Source organism: Hemitrygon akajei, unplaced genomic scaffold (genome assembly GCF_048418815.1).
Source record: "Hemitrygon akajei unplaced genomic scaffold, sHemAka1.3 Scf000038, whole genome shotgun sequence".
Lineage (NCBI taxonomy): Eukaryota > Metazoa > Chordata > Chondrichthyes > Myliobatiformes > Dasyatidae > Hemitrygon > Hemitrygon akajei.
Window position 1 is genome coordinate 3,429,823 of NW_027331924.1, and position 20,024 is coordinate 3,449,846.

At 47.9% G+C, this 20,024-nt stretch overlaps 1 protein-coding gene across 1 annotated transcript; it reads left to right on the forward strand.

Moving 5' to 3' along the window:
* The first annotated feature begins 1,908 nt into the window (after positions 1-1,908).
* Positions 1,909-17,264, forward strand: LOC140720202 (zinc-binding protein A33-like). The gene is made up of 5 exons (XM_073035088.1): positions 1,909-1,929; positions 3,753-3,986; positions 4,314-4,336; positions 4,425-4,543; positions 16,173-17,264. Exons 1-5 carry the CDS (start codon positions 1,909-1,911, stop codon positions 16,721-16,723), a joined length of 948 nt encoding a protein of 315 aa, XP_072891189.1. The 3' UTR covers positions 16,724-17,264.
* The last annotated feature ends 2,760 nt before the right edge of the window (positions 17,265-20,024 follow it).

The following is a 20,024-nucleotide window of genomic DNA, read 5'->3' on the forward strand; positions in this document are numbered from 1 at the left end:
TGATTGGCTGTGAGTGTGTGGGGACGGGCTGCTGCTGGAAGCTGGAGATGTCAATCACAGTTTGTTCTCAGGATCAAAGGAAGTTCCCCGAAACACAAATTTCAAAGTAAATTTTATTATCAGAGTACAGATAAGTCAGCACATACAACGCCGAGAAGCATTTTCCTGCGGACACACATAGAAAAAGTATAGAATAGTAACCATTACAGAAGCAGGTAGTGAAAGATCAGCCAGAGTGCTGAAGGTATCAAACTGTGCGAATGCAAATATGGAGAAAAAGCGATAAATAACAAGAGCATGAAATAACCGCGGCGGCTGCTGATGGATCTCCGGAGCTCTCACCGCTCCCCTGTGCAATCCGACAGGCTGAAGGCCAAGGGAGAACAAGGCGCAAAGGTAAACTCGTGATTTAGAAAATAAGAAACAGGAGCGGGCGTTGCCATTCGGCCCGTTGCGCTGTTCTGCCCCTCACTCAGAACATGGCTGATCTTTGACCTCAGCGCCACTTTCCTGCAACGTTCCCAACATCGCCGAGCCCCTAAATATGTCTGTTTAATTAAGAAAACTTGTGGAGAAAACTCCAAATATTCACTGCATTGTGTTGGGGAAATTTCTCCTCATCTCAGTCCTGCTGAGGTGATCTCGGATTTTGAGTCTGTGATCCCTGGTTCCACTGCCCAGCCAGGGGAAACATCATTCCTGCCCCTACCCTGTAAATACCCTGTGAGACTGTGTCTGTCTCAGTCAGGAAGCTTCTCCATGTGAACTTTGAGTTAATGAAATTGGTGACATTTCTTTCAGACCAGCAGCTTTGACCACAAGAACACCAGGCAGTGGTCAGCACGGAATGTCCTGCAGTGACTGCAGGAGAAGGACTGGATGGACACAGTGGAGTGGTTCCCTGAGCAGACAGCCCAGACCATCTGGCAGAATGCCTCATCACCAGATCTCACCAACAGGCAGCAAGACCTCGCCTGTCTGGCGGCGAGAGGGACCTCCCAGTCTGATCCTTGCTGCATGCCCGGAGATCACTCCCACAGCGCGCTGCCCCGAGATTACTGCAGTGGAGACGAGAGGGCCCCTCCCAGTCTGATCCTTGCTGCATGCCCGGAGATCACTCCCACAGCACGCTGCCCCGAGATTACTGCAGTGGAGACGAGAGGGGCCCTCCCAGTCTGATCCTTGCTGAATGCCCGGAGATCACTCCCACAGCGCGCTGCCCTGAGATTACTGCAGTGGAGACGAGAGGGGCCCTCCCAGTCTGATCCTTGCTGCATGCCCGGAGATCACTCCCACAGCGCGCTGCCCCGAGATTACTGCAGTGGAGACGAGACGGCCACTCACCTCTTTGCGGACTGTGAGCTGGCGAAGATCTGTGGACAAAGATGCAAGGGCCTGTGCCACAGCGGCTGCGTGACAGAAGGCTCACTGATCCTCGGGCTGTTCCCAGGACGTATACGAAAACGGACAGCGAGTGCTGCTGGAAGATCGTCAACTCGGGGAAAGACGCTCGAAACTTGTTGCCCTGTCATCAAATCGAAATGTCCGGAGGGCAGGGGTTCCCAACCTGGGGTCCACGGTTACTGGTATTGGTCTTTGGCATTAAAAAAATGTTTGGGAACCCCTGTCGTACAGGAATACTGCCTACTGGCACATTCCAGATTACAGGGACACCATTGGAACCACAGGGATCTTCTACACTGGATAGGGAGAGGCCGGGTTGGCTGAGGAAGCCTCACTGTTATTGTAGTAGTGAACCACCCCAGGGGGGGACATGGCTTCTCCTTTCAGCGCAGGACTTCCAGGGGACTGTCCTTCCGACCGCAGGGATGGGGCCTTTGGGGCGTTTGGAGATTTAGCTGACGTTTTTGTCTCTCTAGGTTTTTAAGAGATGGGGTTGCAAGCCATATGGCCAACCCTCCTCCGCTCGTAGCCGGGCTTAGACAGTCCATGGCCGCATTTTCTTATCTGTTGCCAGTTTAATGTGTTTTTGATCCCACGCTGACCAAAATTTCCAGTGAACACATCCAGCAGCAGAATGTTCATTCCCTGAGACTGCAGCGCGCGTAGTGGACAATCGCGGTACTGCAGGGGATCAGCAACTCCCCGAAAGTGAAAGCATTCTGAATCAGGAAGTGCTGGGAGTTAACATGGCTTCGAAAGGACCGGTCGAGAGTTTGAGCGAGGAGGTAATTTGTCCCATCTGCCTGGATTTCTTCAACGATCCGGTGTCACTGGAGTGTGGACACAACTTCTGTCGCTCTTGTATCACACAGTATTGGGAAAGGGAGGAGAGAAACTCCTGCCCGGAATGTAGAGAGGTGTTTGCTGACCGCACCCTCAGGGCCAGTCGGGCCTTAGCAAATCTGGCTGAAAAAGCTCGAAATCTAAACCTGAATCCGAAAGGGAAGAAAAGTAAACGTCACTGCGAGGAACATGAGGAAGAACTGAAGCTGTTTTGTGAAACGGACAAGACACTGATCTGTCTGGTCTGCAGAGACGCGCAGGAACACAGAGAGCACCGCTTCATGCCGATTAAAGAAGCTGTTAAAATCTACATGGTAAAAACTAACGTTAATTTAATACTTAACACATTTCCTTTGTCCTACATACCATCACACGAGCCTACATAACTAACACTTCATTCTTTGCAACTTCCGCCATCTCCAACGGGATTCTAGCATCTATCTGTCCCACAGCCCACCTCCGCACCCCGCAACTCTCCGATCTTTATACGGATCGCTCCCCGTACTGTATCGCCCTGATCCACTCGCTCCTCCCCACTGATCTCCCTCCTGACACTGACAACTGCAAGCGGGACAAGTGCTACACCTGACTCCTAACTCCTCCCTCGTCACCATTCAGGGCCGCATACAGCCCAGTTCCTCCCGTGTCTTCGATGGTCGATTGTCCTCTCCTATTAGATTCCTTCTTCTCCAGCCCTTTACCTCTTCCACCTGTCCCCTCCTAGCTTCTCACTTCATCACCCTCCCCCACGTTCCCCCTCACGTTGTCTCACCCGTCACCTGTCAGCTGGTTCTCATCCCCAACCTTTTTATTCTGGCTTCTGCCGCATTCCTTCCCAGTCCTGATGAAGGGTCTCATCCCGAAACACCGACTGTTTATTTCCCCTGAAAAGATGCTGCCTGACTCACTGAGTTCCTCCGGCATTTTGTGAGATAATCGGGTTTGATCACCTGTTTCTTTTGATGCATCTTAGTTTCTATTTCCTTCGCTCTCTGACTTCCAGGATCAGCTAAAATCTTCCTTAGACTCTCTCACAAAAAAGAAATCAGACTTCCAGGAAAAGGAGCAGCAACAGAAAGAGAAGATTTCCGGAGTTCGGGTGAGGCTTCCTGAGTGGAATTTCTGATATTACTGTCGAGTTTTGCTCCATTTAATGCAGAATAGACGGGTATCGCAGCTCCAGTGACCTGGGTTCGATCCTGATCTCTGGTGCTGTCTGTGTGGAGTTTGCATGTTCTCCCTGTGGCCAGACACATCCCAAGGACATGCTGGATGAATGGCTAATTACAATTAACCCTGTGAAGGTGGGGGAGGGTGTATGTGAATCACGTGGGAGTTAATGGATCATTGAGGGAGAATAGGTTTCAGGGAAGCGTGAGGAAATGGGGTTGACGGGAATGTCTCAGAAGTAGTATGGACCTGAATGGACCGAATGGTCACTTTTATGTCATAACGAAATACAACACAGCAATGCAGTAAACTAATCTTCACCTTCCATTTGACAGAAACAGTCACACAGCGTTCAGTCCCACATCACATCCCAGTTTGCTGAACTGCGCCGGATTATCACTGAGAAAGAGCAGAGCTCACTCCGGGATCTCAGGGAAGAAGAGAAGAGGATTCTTAATCCAATGGAGAAAAACCTTCGAGAGATTCAAGAGAATATCAGGTTTATTCAGGAGGAAATCTTGAAGTTAAAGGAGCAGATAGATCAAAAAGATGGTGTGATATTTCTCAAGGTGAGTGATTAAATTTTAATTTGTTTCTGTCAAATTGAAGTAAATGAACAGTGGTATATTTGAAATAAACACAGCACAGCGGCCAATTCTACCAAATCAATTGCCGCTGCTGGTGTCCTCACACAGAGTGTTCTCCTTGCATGACGAACCTCCAATCACTCCACTAATGACATTCGGAGACAGATAATCGATCATTTATCAGCAACATACAATCTTTACGCGATGAATTTTCAGCATAATTAATCGTAAATTAAACTGCAATGAATCGGTCAACGATGTGGAGAGTAAGTCCAAGTCTAATCAGATTTGTGTTTTTATTTATTTCAGGAGGAAGCTCGTCGGAAGAGGAGGTAGGACATGCTCTTTACTGAAACCCTGCACAGATTTGTAAAATAGTTCAAAAATTCCAGTTTATCACCAGCAGTTTAATATTTACAGGATTAATGACGATATCCAGGAATTGTCAGTGACAGATGAGGCCCTGCCGGTTGGAAAATTCGTTCACCCCTATTTGTTGAACACAGTGCTGAGAGAAAAACTTGATACCATTAAGCGAGGTAACATTTACAAAGATTCATTTTTCCTTGTTCACGAAACACAATTATGTTATAAGTTGAAGCAAGGATTGGCTGCGATAATGGACTGAAGGGGAACTGAAGTTTATTCCACATGAACCCCACCGACTGGGAGGCATCACTGTCACATGGTCAGCTGGAGATGTCAGACCCCTGAACACACCAGCACAGGGTCACAATACAACCAATACATGGGACTGGCAGATGAACCACTGTGTCCTGATTCCAGCCACACTGCACTAACACACCAGGACTTGAATTTGAATCTTACCACAGATGCTGGGAATTTAATGCTGACTAAAAACGGGTATCAGTGTGGTGACGGGGATTGTCAGGAAAATACACAAGTCCTGCGTGCCCTGTGAGTGCAGACTCTGACTGACGCAGGTCTTCCCCCTTCCGGATCAGCATCTCTCACTGTTGTTAGAGGGAGCAGAGGGGAGCGGTAGTGATCGGGGACTCAATCGTTCGGGGAACAGACAGGAGAATCTTTGGACAAGAATCAGACACCGGAATGCTATGTTGTCTCCTAGGTGCCAAGGTCAGGGACGTCTCAGATCGAGTCTGCAGCATTTTGGAGAGGGAGGGTCAAGAGCCAGCTATCATTTTGCAACTTGGGACCAATTACATAGGAAGTAAAAACAAAGAGGTCCTGAAAAGAATCTGGCTAGCTTGGTAGAAAGCTCAGAAGCAGCACCTCCAGGGTTGTAATTTCTGGATTGCTGCCTGTGCCACGTGCTGGTGAGGGTAGAAACAGGATAACTTGGCAGATAAACCATGGCTGAGAAGATGGTGCTGGGGACAGGGCCTCAGGTTCTTGCATCATTGGGATCTGTTCTGGTGGAGGAATTACCTGCTCAGAAGGGATGCATTGCACCTCGACCCGACAGAGAACAATATTCTTGATGAGAGAGGTTTCATAGAGCTGTTGGGTAGGATTTAAACTAATTTGGTGGTGGGGGGTGGTTGGAACTGGAGTGAAGGGATAGGACTGATGGTAAAAATGCAAAGATAGCATGCAGTCAGACTGCCAGATACAGCGGACAGATGCGAGGACAAAATTGCGGCCAGCAGGGTGAGTATCAGTGCATTAGGGATGCAGAATTAAAAAGGGTAGCAGATACAGTACACAAAGTGTTATATCTCAATGCATGGAGTATGAGAAATAAGGAGGATGATCTTGTTGCACTATTACCGATTGTCAGGTATGATGTTGTGGCCATCACGGAATCGTGGCTGAAGAATGGTTGTAGTTGGGAGCTGAATGTCCAAGGTTACACAATGTATCGGAGGAAGGAAGGAAGGCTGATGGGGTGGTGTGGCTCTGCTGGTAAATCAGCAGCTAGATGTGACATAGGATTGGAAGATGTTGAATCCTTGTGGGTTGAGGTAAGGAACTGCAAAAGTAAAAATGACACTGACACCAGTCATATACAGGCCTCCCAACAGTCAGTGGGTTGAGGCCCACAGATTACAACTGGAAATAGAAAAGGCTGATGAAAAGGACAATGTTATGATAATCATGGGAGATTTCAACATGCAGGTCAATTGGGAAAATCAGGTTGGTAAAGGATCTCAAGAGAGTGAGTTTGTTGAATGCAATGTGATGGCTTTCTAGAGCAGTTTGTCGTTGAGCCTACTCGGGGAACAGCTCTACTGGATTGGGTGTTATGTATTGAACCAGGGGTGAGTAGTTAAAAGAATCCTTAGGAGGCAGTGCTCACAACATGCTGAGTTCAACTTGAAATTTGATGAGGAGAAAGTAAAGTCTTACATTGTAGTATTTCAGAGAAGTAAAATAAATTACAGTGGTCTGAGAGAGAAGTTGGCCAAAGCAAATTGGAAGGAGATGCTGGCAGGGATGAGAGCAGAGCAGAAATGGTGTCAGTTTCTGGGAAAATGAGGAAGGTGAAGGATAGATGTATTCCAAAAATAAATAAATACTCAAATGGTAAAATAGTAAAACCGTGGCTGACAAGGGAAGTCAAGTTCATTTAAAGGCAAAAGAGAGGGGATACAACAAAACAAAAATTAGTAGGAAGACAGAGGATTGGGAAGCTTTTAAATATCTACAGAGAGGAACTGAAAGAATGATTAGGATGAATAAAATAAACAAGAAATTGATTTGAATTCAATTGACTTTATTACTTACATCCTTCATATACATGAGGATTAAAAATCTTTACGGTACATCTCCGCCTAAATGTGCAATGTGCAATTTATAGTAATTTATGATGAATAATATGTACAACAGGCTGGTTAATATAACATAGAAATTCAGTTGTGTCAACACGAGTTAATCAGTCTGATGGCCTGGTTGAAGAAGCTGTCCCGGAGTCTGTTGCTCCTGGCTGTTAATCTGTGGTTCAGAATAGCATTCAATCCAAGAGCAGGGATGTGATACTGGGGCTTTATAAGGCGCTGGTGAAGCCTCACCTTGAGTATTGTGCACAATTTTTCTAAGAAAAGATGTGCTGGCATTGCAGAAGGTTCATTTCATAAGGATGTTTCCAGGAATGAAAGGGTTATCATACAAGGAATGTTTGATAGCTCTGTGTCTGTACTCGCTGGAATTTAGAAAGATGAGGGGGGATCTCATTGAAACCTTTCGAATGTTGAAAGGCCTAGACAGAGTAGATGTGGAAACGATGTTTCCCATGGCGGTGGAGTTTAGGACAAGAGGGCACAGCCTCAAGATAGAGGGGAGTCGATTTAAAACAGATGCGGAGAAATTTGAGCCAGCGGCTGGTGAATTTGTGGAACTTGTTCTGTGTATTTAAGGCAGAGCTTGATAGGTTCTAGATTGGACACAGCATCAAATGTTATGGGGAGAAGACCAGGTACTGGGGCTGAGGAGGGAAAAAAAGGATCAGCCATGATTGAATGGTGGAGCAGACACGGTAGGCAAATGGCCTAATTCTGCTCCTATGTCTTATGGTGATCAGACCACTACATTGAAGCATTGTGAGAATTAGCTCGGACACACCAACAAGCATTGACATGGGTCAAGATTTCATCTCGGGAGAAGCACATACAGCATAACCAGCCTGGCAAAGCTCACTCACACACATACACAGGAAGGACTGGCAGATTGTAGTCAGAGCCTCAGCAATGTACGTGGTTATTTCCCTCAGTAACCTGGAAACTAATCTCTTCAGAGACAGTCATTTATTCATTTAAACAACTCAATCAAGTGTGACACACGGCCACAGAAATAGGCACAAATTCCCATTTAGGATTGAAATCTGCCGTCCTTACCCAGTCTGTCTGTTCTGTGGCACTGAGCTGCCCTCTGACGTGACGTCACATCAACACTTCACAGACAGACTCCGGGGTGAGATTCCTCAGGAGGATGATCTGGGAGGGTTTGATGGATGTTGAACTCACGGCCCGCTTCATCAATCTGCAAGACTAAGATGTCTTCTTGAGCACGGCCCATTTGTGTGTGTTTGCCCCCCCCCCCATCCCTCTAACCATTTCCCATCTGTGTACCTGCCCAAATTTATTTTAAGATATTTTATTTTTACCTGTTTCTACAGCGTCTGAGGGCAAATTCCATTTACAAACCTCCCTCTCTATGAGAATGTTACCCAATAGACCACTCAGAAAAATTTCCCGTCTCACTTTCAATCTGAGGCCTCTGGATCTGTACCCCCATTTCTTGGAAAAAGAAACTTTATTTAAGCTCCTTATGAATTATTTACCTCGATAAGGGGTCATACCTGAACATCCTACTCTCTGCTTTTAACCCAAGCCCCCAGTCCTGGTAACATCCTCCTGAAGCCTCCTGTCCAGTGTAATGACATCCTCCCCATATTCGGGAACCGGAAAAGCAGACAATGCTCCAAGTGTGGTCTATCATCGACATCAAAGGCCTTGCTGAATTTCATGTGGACAGTGTGGAATAGGCTGATGAATACAGGACTGAAGGTGTTTTTTAGATTGGGACAAGAAGGGTGGCGTGGGAGCTAAATTCTGAAGGAAGGCAGATTTTTTAAAAGACTTTGCGTACAAGAACGGCGAGATTGCGTAGGACAGCGCGGAGAGTTTAAAAAGATGACCACCCTATACAGCGGGCAGCGGAGTGGGTGGCAGCAGAGTGTAGGGCTTTGGCTCAACGGGCTTAGGCGGTAACGGGAAGAGGCGAGAGTGAGAAACCGACTCTTTTTCTCCCCTTGGCAAATCGTGCTGGACGGACGGGGGAACAGCAGGGCACATTAGCTAACGGTTTAAAAAGTTTGTGTACTTGGCGAAGTAAGTGGGTGAGTTGACCTATCTTTCTTTGTTTCATTCCTGTAGAATTAGGTAGCATGTCTGCAGGGTTAGTGCTTTGTTCAGGGTGTCAGATGTGGGAATCCTGGGAGACCTCCAGCCTCCCTGATAGCCACATCTGCACCAGGTGAACCGAGATTCAGCTCCTCGGAGACCGTGTTAGGGATCTGGAGCTGCAGCTTGATGACCTACTGCTTATTAGAGAAAATGAAGAGGTGATAGACAGGAGCTACAGGGAGGTAGTCATCCCTAGGCTACAGGGATCAGAAAACTGGGTGACTGTCAGGAGAGGGAAGGGAAATGCCCGGATAGTGGAGAGCACCCCTGTGGCTGCCCCCCTCAGCAACAAGTATATCGTTTTGGATGCTGTTGAGGGGGATGACCTGACAGGGGACGGCCACGATGACCGGGTCTCTGGCACTCAGCCTGGCGCTGTTGTGCAGGAGGGAAGGAGGGAGAAGAGGAATGCGGTAGTCAGAGGGGATTCCATAGTCAGGGGAACAGACAGGAGAATCTGTGAGCCTGGTAGAGATACCCGCATGGTGTGCTGCCTCCCAGGTGCCAGGGTACGGGATGTCTCGGATCGGGTCCAGAATATCCTGAAGGGAGAGGGCGAGCAGCCAGCTGTCTTGGTACATGTTGGTACCAATGACATAGAGAGGAAAAGGGAGGAGGTCCTGAAGAGAGATTTCCGGGAGTTAGGAAGGAAGCTGAGAAGCAGGACCTCCAGGGTAGTAATCTCAGGATTGCTACCTGTGCCACGTGCTAGCGAGGGCAAGAATAGTAGGATCAGGCTGATGAATGCGTGGCTGACAGACTAGTGTAGGGGGCAGGGCTTCAGATTCTTGGATCATTGGGATCTCTTCTGGGGGAAGTATTACCTGTTCAAAAAGGACGGGTTACACCCGAACCATAGCGGGAATGTTTAATAGAGCTGTTAGGGAGGGTTTAAACTAATTTGGCAGGGGGATGGTAAACCGGAATGGTAAAGTGGAAGAGGGGGAAAACAGAAATAAATCTAAGATAGTGAGTAGGAAAGATGTCAGGAAGGACAGGCAGGTGATGGGGCAAATTTGCAGCCAATGGGATGAGTTGAAGTGCAATCAAATCAAAAAGTATCAAATACTGGACTTAAGGTGTTATACTTAAATACACACAGCATAAGGAATAAGGTGGATGATCTTGTCGTACAGCTACAGATTGGCAGGTATAATTTTGTGGCCATCACTGAGACGTGGCTAAAGGATGCATGTCTCTGAGAGCTGAACGTCCAAGGATACACGGTGTATCGGAAGTATAGGCAGGTAGGCAGAGGGGGTGGCATGGAAATGATATTAAATCATTAGAAAGAGGTGACATAGTATCGGAAGGTGCAGAATCTTTCTGGGTTGAGCTAAGAAATCGCAGGGGTAAAAGGACCCTGATGGCAGTTATCTACAGGCCTCCTAACAGCTGCAGTGAGGTGGACTACAAATTACAACAGGAAATAGAAAAGGCTTGCCAGAAGGGCAGTGTTATGATAATTGTGGGGGATTTTAACATGCGAGTGGATTGGGAAAATCAGGTCAACACTGGATCTCAAGAGAGAGAATTTGTAGAATGTCTACGAGATGGCTTTTCAGAACAGCTTGTTGTTGAGCCCACTAGGGGATCAGAGGTACTGGATTGGATATTGTGTAATGACCCAGAGGTGATTAGAGAGATTGAGGTGAAGGAGCTGTTAGGAGGCAGTGATTGTAACATGATTGAGTTCACTGTGAAATTTGAGAAAGAGAAGCCGAAATCCGATGTGTCGGTATTTCAGTGGAGTAAAGGAAATTACAGTGGCATGAGAGAGGAACTGGCCAAATTTGACTGGAAAGGGACACTAGCGGGAAGGACGGCAGAGCAGCAGTGGCTGGAGTTTATGCGAGAAGTGAGTAAGGTGCAAGACAGATATATTCCAAAAAAGAAGAAATTTTCGAATGGAAAAAGGATGCGACCGTAGCTAACAAGAGAAGTGAAAGCCAAAGTAAAAGCAACGGAGAGGGCATTCAAGGAAACAAAAATTAGTGTGAAGACAGAGGATTGGGAAGTTTTTAAAAGCTTACAAAAGGAAACTACGATGGCCATTAAGAGGGAAAAGATGATCTGTAAAAGGAAGCTGGCAAATAATATCAAAGAAGATACTTAAAGCTTTTTCAAGTATATAAAGAGTAAAAAACGGGTGAGAGTGGAGAAAGCACCGATAGAAAATGATGCTGGAGAAATTGTAATGGGAGATAAGGAGATGGCTGAGGAACTGAACGAGTATTTGCATCAGTCCTCACTGAGGAAGATATCAGCAGTATAGCGGACACTCAAGGGTGTCAGGGAAGAGATGCGTGCGCAGTCACAATTACGACAGAGAAAGTACTGAGGAAGCTGAATAGTCTAAGGGTAGATAAATCTCCAGGACCAGATGGAATGCACCCTTGTGTTTTGAAGGAAGTAGCTGTGGAGATCGCGGAGGCATTAGCAATGATCTTTCAAAAGTCAATAGATTCTGGCATGGTTCCGGAGGAGTGGAAGATTGTAAATGCCACTCTGGTATTTAAGAAAGGGGCAAGGAAGCAAAATGTAAATTATAGACCTGTTAGCTTGAGAAATGGTTGGGAGGTTTCTGGAGTCAATTGTCAAGGATGAGGTTACGGAGTCATGTGACAAGATAGGCCAAACTCAGCATGGTTTCCTTAAAGGAAAATCCTGCCTGACAAACAAGATAAGAGCCCATGGAATTACGGGAAATTTACATATGTGGATAGATCGTTGGCGGATTGGCAGGAAACAGAGAGTGGGAATAAAGGATCCCATTCTGGTTGTCTGCCGGTTACCAGTGGTGTTCCACAGGGGTCCTTGTTGGGGCCGTTTCTTTTTACGTTGTATATCAACGATTTGGATTATGGAATAGATGGCTTTGTGGCTAAGTTTGTTGATGATACGAAGATAGGTGGAGGGAACGGTAGTGCTGAGGAAACAGAGTCTGCAGAGAGACTTGGATAGATTAGGAGAATGGTCAAAGAAGTGGCAAATGAAATACAATGTTGAAAAGTGTATGGTCATGCACGTTGGTAGAAGAAGTAAACGGGCTGACTATTATTTAAATGGAGAGAGAATTCAAAATTCTGAGATGTGTTACGAACCCCGTAACTGGGTCACTTACCAGCAAAGATAGAGAGGTCGGTTGAAGTCTGATGGTACTATTTTTAACAGTATTTATTGGTAAAAATACACAAAAATAATATCAATGCAAACATACAGATAATATACGTCGTCAATACTAAATCTAAAAGTGCGGGTATAATAATAATCAATAAGAAATAACTATCGTTGTCTAGGGGATAATGTATTGTCCGATGGAAATATAAAAGTCACTCAGTTCATGCAGGCTTCAGCATTTGGTTGGAGTCAAGAGAGAGTTTTTAGAAACTTGCCAGCTTTTCCTTTTTATGATGCCGATCCTTCGAAATTTCGTTGGTGGCCTCTTCTTTAGCGAAGCCGTTCTTCCATGGTAAGGCCCCAATCCCAGGCAACGGGAAAGGATGCACGCGAGCCCTCCACCGGCTGTCGCTATTAAACGCTGTCACGGGATTTCTAAAATTTCTCCTGGAGCGTCTCAAGGGGTTGTTTCCCAGACCCGCTTTTATCCTTACTCACGGGGTCTTAGATGTCAATCAGGTTGGGATGATGCAATCCCTCAACCAGCCCACTCCGGTCATTCCCTGAGGGCTTCAATGAATAGTACAGTACTCAATACACAATTCCGTCTCCAAGAGACAATGGCCGTTATCCGTGGCTTAGTCTTGCTGAGGGGCCAGGACACATTGCAAAAACCTTGAGGATTCTCTCTCATTTCCTGGGTCCCAGACACGAATTAAAAGCCATCTTGCGATTCTCAAGAAGGAGGGGACGAATTTGTACCCTTCGGCCCGTGAGAGTTGTTGCACATTCGGAACAGATGCAATGGGACTGGGGAGTGCTCATGCAGGATACCCTTAAGGTTAACCTCCAGGTTGAGTCGGTGGTGAAGTAGGCGAATGCAATGTTGGCATTCATTTCTAGAGGAATAGAGTATAGGAGCAGGGATGTGATGTTGAGGCACTGGTAAGACCTCACTTGGAATACTGTGTACAGTTTTGGGTTCCTTATTTAAGAAAGGATGTTCTGACATTGGAGAGGGTTCAGAGAAGATTCACTAGAATGATTCCGGGAATGAGAGGGTTAACATATGAAAAACATTTGACCGCTCTTGGACTGTACTCCTTGGAGTTTAGAAGAATGAGGGGGAACTTCACAGAAATATTTCGAATGTTAAAATGCATGGACAGAGTGGTTGTGGCAAAGTTGTTTCCCATGGTGGAGGAGTTTAGTACGAGAGGACATGACTTAAGGATTGAAGGGCGACCATTCAGAACGGAGATGTGAAGAAATTTTTTTAGCCAGAGGGTGGTGAATCTGTGAGTTTCTTGCGGCAGTGGAAGCCAAGTCATTGGGTGTATTTAAGTCAGGGATTGATAGGTATGTGAGTAGCCAGGGCATCAAAGGTCATGGTGAGAAGGTGGGGGAATGGGACAAAATGGGAGAATGGATCAGCTCATGATAAAATGTCGGAGCAGATTCGAAGGGCCGAATGGCCGGCTTCTGCTGCTTTGTCTTATGGTCTTATTTGAATGCACCAGTATACGGAATGAGGATCTTGTAGCACAGGTAGAGTTTGGCAGGTACAAACTTAGGCAGCTACGACTTTGGTCGAAGGAATAAAAGCAGAGACAGTTCTGTAAACCGGGTGAAAACTGAAAAATCAGAGGTGCAAAGGGACATGGGTGTCCTTGTGCAGGATTCCCTGAAGGTTAACTTGCAGTTTGTGTCAGTGGTAAGATTGGCAAACTCAATGTTTGCTTTCACTTCAAGAGGATTAGAGTACAAGAGCAAGGATGTAATTCTGAGGTTTTAATAAGGCATTGTTCAGACCACACTTGGAGTATTGTGAGCAGTTTTGGGTCCCTTCTATCGGAAAACATGTACTGGCATTGGAGAGGGTGCAGAAGATTCACAAGAATGATTCCGGGAATGAAATAATTAACATGTGAGGATTGTCTGATGGTTCTGGGCCTGTACTCACGGGAGTTTAGAGGAATGTCTGATTTATTATCTCCATCAATCCTATTCTCCCGCCTCCTCCCCATAACATTGGAGACACTGACCAATCAAGAAGTTTACTTATTAACTTCTGCTTTAAAAATCAAACATGAGAAACTCTGCAGATGCTGGTAATGCAAGTTACACAGGTCCTGATGAATGGTCTCGCCAGATCTCTCTGACACCTGTCGGGAGAGAGTTGATGTTGGGAGGATGTGGGTGGGTCGAGAACAGTAAGCACAGCCTCCGACTATAGGGATGTCCATTTAGGACAGAGATGAGGAGGAAGTCCTTTATCCACAGGATAGTGAATCTGCCACAGGCAGCTGTGGAGGCCAAATAATTGAGTATATTTAAAGCAGAGTAACACACACAAATTGTTGCGGGAATAGCAGGCCGGGAAGTTTCTGTGGAAAAGAGTAAACAGTCGACAGTTCAGACTGAAACACTTCATCAGGACCTGTGTTGCTTAAGGGTTCCTGCAAATTCATCCCCTGTCCTAATGAGGGGCTGCGGGGGATGGGGTTCTGGGAAAGGGGACAAAGTCATCCTCATCTGCCATCTTTGCCCCCTCTAGCTTCTCATTACGTCTACACACACAGTTCACCCACGGGGTTTCCACCCCTCCCCCCACCTGGTTCAATCTGCCATTCATCTCTCCCCTACTGGTTCCCATTATCACCTCCTTTACTGTCTCAAACCATCACACTCCCCCACTTCACACTCACAAATGAATGTGAACATTGAATGACGGGCCTGTTCCTGTGTTGTACTGCTCTATGTTCTCTGTTCCCAGTTTCGAAGAATGAGAGGAGATCTCATGGAAACACAAAATTCTTTCAGGGGTCAACAGGCAGGAGTGAGGGAGGATGTTTCCCCTGTCTGAGGAGTCAAGGGTCAGGGGTCTCTCTGCTCACCGTCCAGCATAAAACCCCTGGGGAGACATTAATTGTCCATCCGCTTTCGTCGGGTCAAACAACGGGAAAGGTTCGAGTCGGCCACCCGACCGCGCCTGAGGCCCAGCGGACTTTCCGTCGGTCCCGGGGCCGCGCTGTCCGAGTCTCCCCCCGCTCCCCGGGGTCGCGCTGCCCGAGTCTCCCCCCGATCCCCGGGGCCGTGCTGCCCGAGTCTCCCCCCGATCCCCGGGGCCGCGCTGCCCGAGTCTCCCCCGATCCCCGGGGCCGTGCTGCCCGAGCCTCCCCCCGATCCCCGGGGGCGCGCTGCCCGAGTCTCCCCCCGATCCCCGGGGCCGCGCTGCCCGAGTCTCCCCCCGATCCCCGGGGGCGCGCTGCCCGAGTCTCCCCCCGATCCCCGGGGCCCCGCTGCCCGAGTCTCCCCCCGATCCCCGGGGCCGCGCTGCCGGAGTCTCCCCCCGATCCCCGGGGCCGCGCTGCCCGAGTCTCCCCCCGACCCCCGGGGCCGCGCTGCCCGAGTCTCCCCCCGATCCCCGATCCCCGCTGTCCGAGTCTCCCCCGATCCCCGGGGCCGCGCTGTCCGAGTCTCCCCCCGATCCCCGATCCCCGCTGTCCGAGTCTCGCCCCGATCCCCGGGGCCGCGCTGCCCGAGTCTCCCCCCGATCCCCGGGGCCGCGCTGCCCGAGTCTCCCCCCGATCCCCGGGGCCGCGCTGCCCGAGACTCCCCCCGACCCCCGGGGCCGCGCTGTCCGAGTCTCCCCCCGATCCCCGGGGCCGCGCTGTCCGAGTCTCCCCCGATCCCCGGGGCCGCGCTGTCCGAGTCTCCCCCCGATCCCCGATGTCCGAGTCTCGCCCCGATCCCCGGGGCCGCGCTGCCCGAGTCTCCCACCCGATCCCCGGGGCCGCGCTGCCCGAGTCTCCCTCCGATCCCCGGGGCCGCGCTGTCCGAGTCTCCCCCCGATCCCCGATGTCCGAGTCTCGCCCCGATCCCCGGGGCCGCGCTGCCCGAGTCTCCCACCCGATCCCCGGGGCCGCGCTGCCCGAGTCTCCCCCCGATCCCCGGGGCCGCGCTGTCCGAGTCTCCCCCCGATCCCCGGGGCCGCGCTGTCCGAGTCTCCCCCCGATCCCCGGGGCCGCGCTGTCCGAGTCACCCCCCGATCCCCGGGGACTCTCTAATTCTCTGCTTCTCCCCCCGATCCCCGGGGCCGCGCTGCCTGAGTCACCCCCCGATCCCCGGAGACTCTCTAATTCTCTGCTTTTCCCCCCAGTCTCTGTCACCCTGGATGTGGAAACGGCGAATCAGCGGCTCGAGGTGTCTGAGGATCGGAAGAGTGTGAGACGGACCGGGATCCGGAGGGATCTCCCTGACACCGGGAAGAGATTCACATACTGGGAATGTGTGCTGGGATCGGAGGGATTCACATCGGGGAGACATTACTGGGAGGTGGAGGTGACGGGGAATCGGCTCTGGTGTCTGGGAGTCGCCGCAGAGTCTGTGGAGAGGAAGGGATTGGTCAGTCTGAGTCCGGAGACCGGATTCTGGGTCATCAGGCGGTATTATGACGTGTTACATCGGGATTGTGACGTGTTCGGTATCCCCTCCCCCGAGTCCCGTCTCGCTGCCGGTCCCATCCCCAGGAGGGTGGGAGTTTATCTCAGTTACGAGTCCGGGACAGTTTCATTTTACAACGCGGAGACCAAGTCCCATCTCCACACCTTCACTGGGAATAAATTCACGGGGAAACTTTATCCTTTCTTCATGACCTGGGATGTAAACCAGTGGCTGAGAATCTGCTCCGGTTCCGCTCCGGGTCTGTAAACGAGTCGGGTCCAGGGACCGGCGTCAGGAGTAAAGTCCCTGTAAATATAAATGTGCGGAGAGTGCAGCTAAATACGTGGCTAAGGAGATGGTGCAGGAGGGAGGGCTTCATGTTTCTGGACAATTGGGCTTTGTTCCCGGGAAGGTGGGGCCTGTTCCGACGGGACGGTTTGCCCCTGAACTGGAGGGGGACTAACATTCTTGCGGGTAGATTTGCTAGTGCTGCTCGGGGAGGGGAGGGGGTTAAACTACATTTGCAGTGGGAGGGGAACCAGAGTGTCAGAGCAGATAGTGAGGTGGAGGAGGATAAAGGTCATGCGAGGACTGCATGTATAGACAGAAATCAAAGGTTTGTACATTAGGTTGTAAATTAATTTTCAGAACTTTAGAAATTGTAGAAAACAAAGATTTCTAAAAAAGATTTTAATGAAGAACATGACCAGAACTTATGTGAAAAAGTGGCTACTTCAGTCTTACACCTATCGCAATAATTGTCTATGTTAGGAAATATTATGGATAGTCTCTCCTTTGTTAAATAGTAACAGTGAACAATTTTAAATTGAATTAAGCACTGACTGGCACATATCAAAGAAGAATTGACCATCTTCGTTAACAAAGGTTAACAAAGAACAAAGTTCTCCCAAACTTGTTTAGTTTTTAGTGATTAAGGGGATCTGTTTTTCTTTGTGCAGATTTATTTATTTTTATTTTCGTTTATTTTGTGATGGTCGATTTATGACTTTTGAAGTGTTAATTAGCAAATATTCTCTCTCTCATACACACTTTCTGCAATATCTTCAGGGTAGACATTTTTTACAAAAATAATTATCTAAATTTCCATATATGCAAGAATCTGATTTGTTGGATACTATTTTGAATAAGTATCCTTTAGTAAGAGGTTGCATTGGTAGAATTTATAATTTATTTTTAATACATTAATACAAAAAGATAACCTCCCACCTAAGGTTTATACACGATAGAAATATTCGTTGTTTCAGACGTGATAGAGGGGGAGGGATGAAAGGGGGTGGAGTGGCATTACTAGTCAGGGAAAATATCACAGCTGTGCGTAGACAGGACAGCCCGGAGGGCTTGTCTACAGAGGTCATATGGGTGGAGCTGAGGAACGGGAAAGGTGTAACCACACTAATAGGGTTGTAATAGCCAGAGGGAATGTAAGAAACAGGAAGCTGTAATAGCAGGGGTTTTAACTTTCCACATATTGACTGGGACTCCCACACTGTAAAATGGCTAGATGGCTTGGAGTTTGTCAAATGTTTTCAGGAAAGTCTTCTAAATCAATATACAGAGGTACCTACGAGAGAGGATGCAATACTTGATCTCCTATTAGGAAACCAGACAGTCAGGTGACAGAAGTATGTGTAGGCGAACATTTTGGGTCCAGTGACCATAATGTCATCAGTTTCAAGTTAATTACGGATAAGGATGGGTCTGGACCTCGAGTTGAGTTTCTAAATAACAGAAGGGCCAATTTTGTGGAAAAGAAAAAAGATCTCGGAAGAGTGGATTGGGATAAGTTTTTTTTCCTGACAAGGATGTGTTCAGTAAGTGGAAGGCCTCCAAATGTGAAATTTTGAGAGGGCAGAGTTTGCATGTTCCTGCCAGGATTAAAGACAAAGTTAACAGGCAAAGGGAACCTTGGTTTTCAAGGGATATTGGCGATCTGGTTAAGAAAAAGAGAGAAGTGTATAGCAGGTAGAGACAACAAAGAGCAAACGTGTTACTTCAAGAGTATAGAAAACGTAAGAAAATACTAAAGAAGGAAATCAGGAAGGAAAAATGACATGAGGTGGCTTTGGCAGATAATGTGAAGGAAAACCCGAAGGGTTTTTACAAGTATATTAAGAGTAAAAGGATAGTAAGGGACAAAATTGGTCCCCGAGAAGATCAGAGTGGTCGTCTATGTGTGGAGCCTTACCAGATGGGGGAGATCTTAAACAGATTTTTTGCATCAGTATTTACTCAGGAAACTGGCATAGTGTATATGGAAGGAAGGGAAACAAGCAGTAGTGTCATGGAACATTTAGAGATTAAAGAGGAGGAGATGCTTGCTGCCTTACAGTGCATAAAGGTAGATAAATCCCCCGGGCCTGACTTGATATTTTCTCAGACCTTGAGTGAGACTAGAGTAGAAATTGCAGGGGCCCTGACAGAAATATTTAAAATGTCCTCAGCCATGGGTGCACTGCCAGAGGATTGGACGGTAGCTCATATTATTCCGTTGTTTAAAAAAGACTCCAATAGTAAACCAGATAACTACAGGCCGGTGATCCTGAAATCAGTAGTATGTAAATTATTTTAATATGTTCTGAGAGATCGGATTTACAAGTATTTGGACAGCCGAGGGTTGATTAAGGATTGTCAGTATGGCTTTGTGCGTGGTAGATCGTGTTTAATGAATCTTGAAGAGTTTTTCGAGGAGGTTACCAGCAAAGTAGGTGAAGGTAAGGCTGTGGATGTTGTCTACATGAACTTTAGTAAGGCCTTTGACAAGGTCCCACATGGGACGTTAGTTCAGAAAGTTCAGACATGAGGTATCCATGGAGAGGTTGGAGAGATGGAAAGAGTGCAGAGATTTACTAGGATGTTGCCAGGTCTTCAGGAGTTGAGTTACAGGGAAAGATTGAACAGGTTAGGACTTTATTCCTTGAAGCGTAGAAGAATGAGGGGGATTTGATAGAGGTTTACAAAATTATGTGGGGTAAAGACAGTAAATGCGAGTAGGTTCTTTCCATTTAGATTAGGAACGATAAATACGAGAGGACATGGTTTTAGGGTGAAAGGGTAAGCTTTAGGGGGAACATTAGGAGGAACTTCTTCACTCAGAGAGTGGTGGGAGTGTGGAACGAGCTGCCATCTGATGTTGTAAATGCCGGCTCACTGTTAAGTTTTAAGAATAAATTGGATAGATACATGGATGGGAGAGGTCTGGAGGGTTACGGACTGGGTGCAGGTCAATGGGACGAGCGGAATAAAGTTTCTGCACAGACTAGAAGCACCAAATGGCCTGTTTTCTGTGCTGTAGTGTTCTATGGTTCTATGGAGTGAAATAAACACGACATGAGAATTGTCGATCGATTAATTTTAACTCGTTCACCACATCCGTCAACCGAACAGAAACACCGGGGATTCAGCAGCAGCTGCGGGCGGCGGGTCCTGAGTTCCCCCGGGTCCTGAAGTTCACCCGTATGAGACAGGGTAAGTGGGACAAGTGGGGGCGGTGCTGACCGGAAAAGATTGTTCATTCAGTTCATCTGCCATTCCTTTGTCCCCCATTACT

What these genes read in the sequence shown, in the direction of transcription:
- LOC140720202 (XM_073035088.1), top strand. Translation starts at nt 1,909, where the DNA reads ATGGCCAACCCTCCTCCGCTC. An exon ending in TGGCCAACCCTCCTCCGCTC is followed by an intron (nt 1,930 to 3,752) that starts GTAGCCGGGCTT and finishes TCCATTTGACAG; the next exon opens with AAACAGTCACACAGCGTTCA. An exon ending in ACTTGATACCATTAAGCGAG is followed by an intron (nt 4,544 to 16,172) that starts GTAACATTTACA and finishes TTTTCCCCCCAG; the next exon opens with TCTCTGTCACCCTGGATGTG.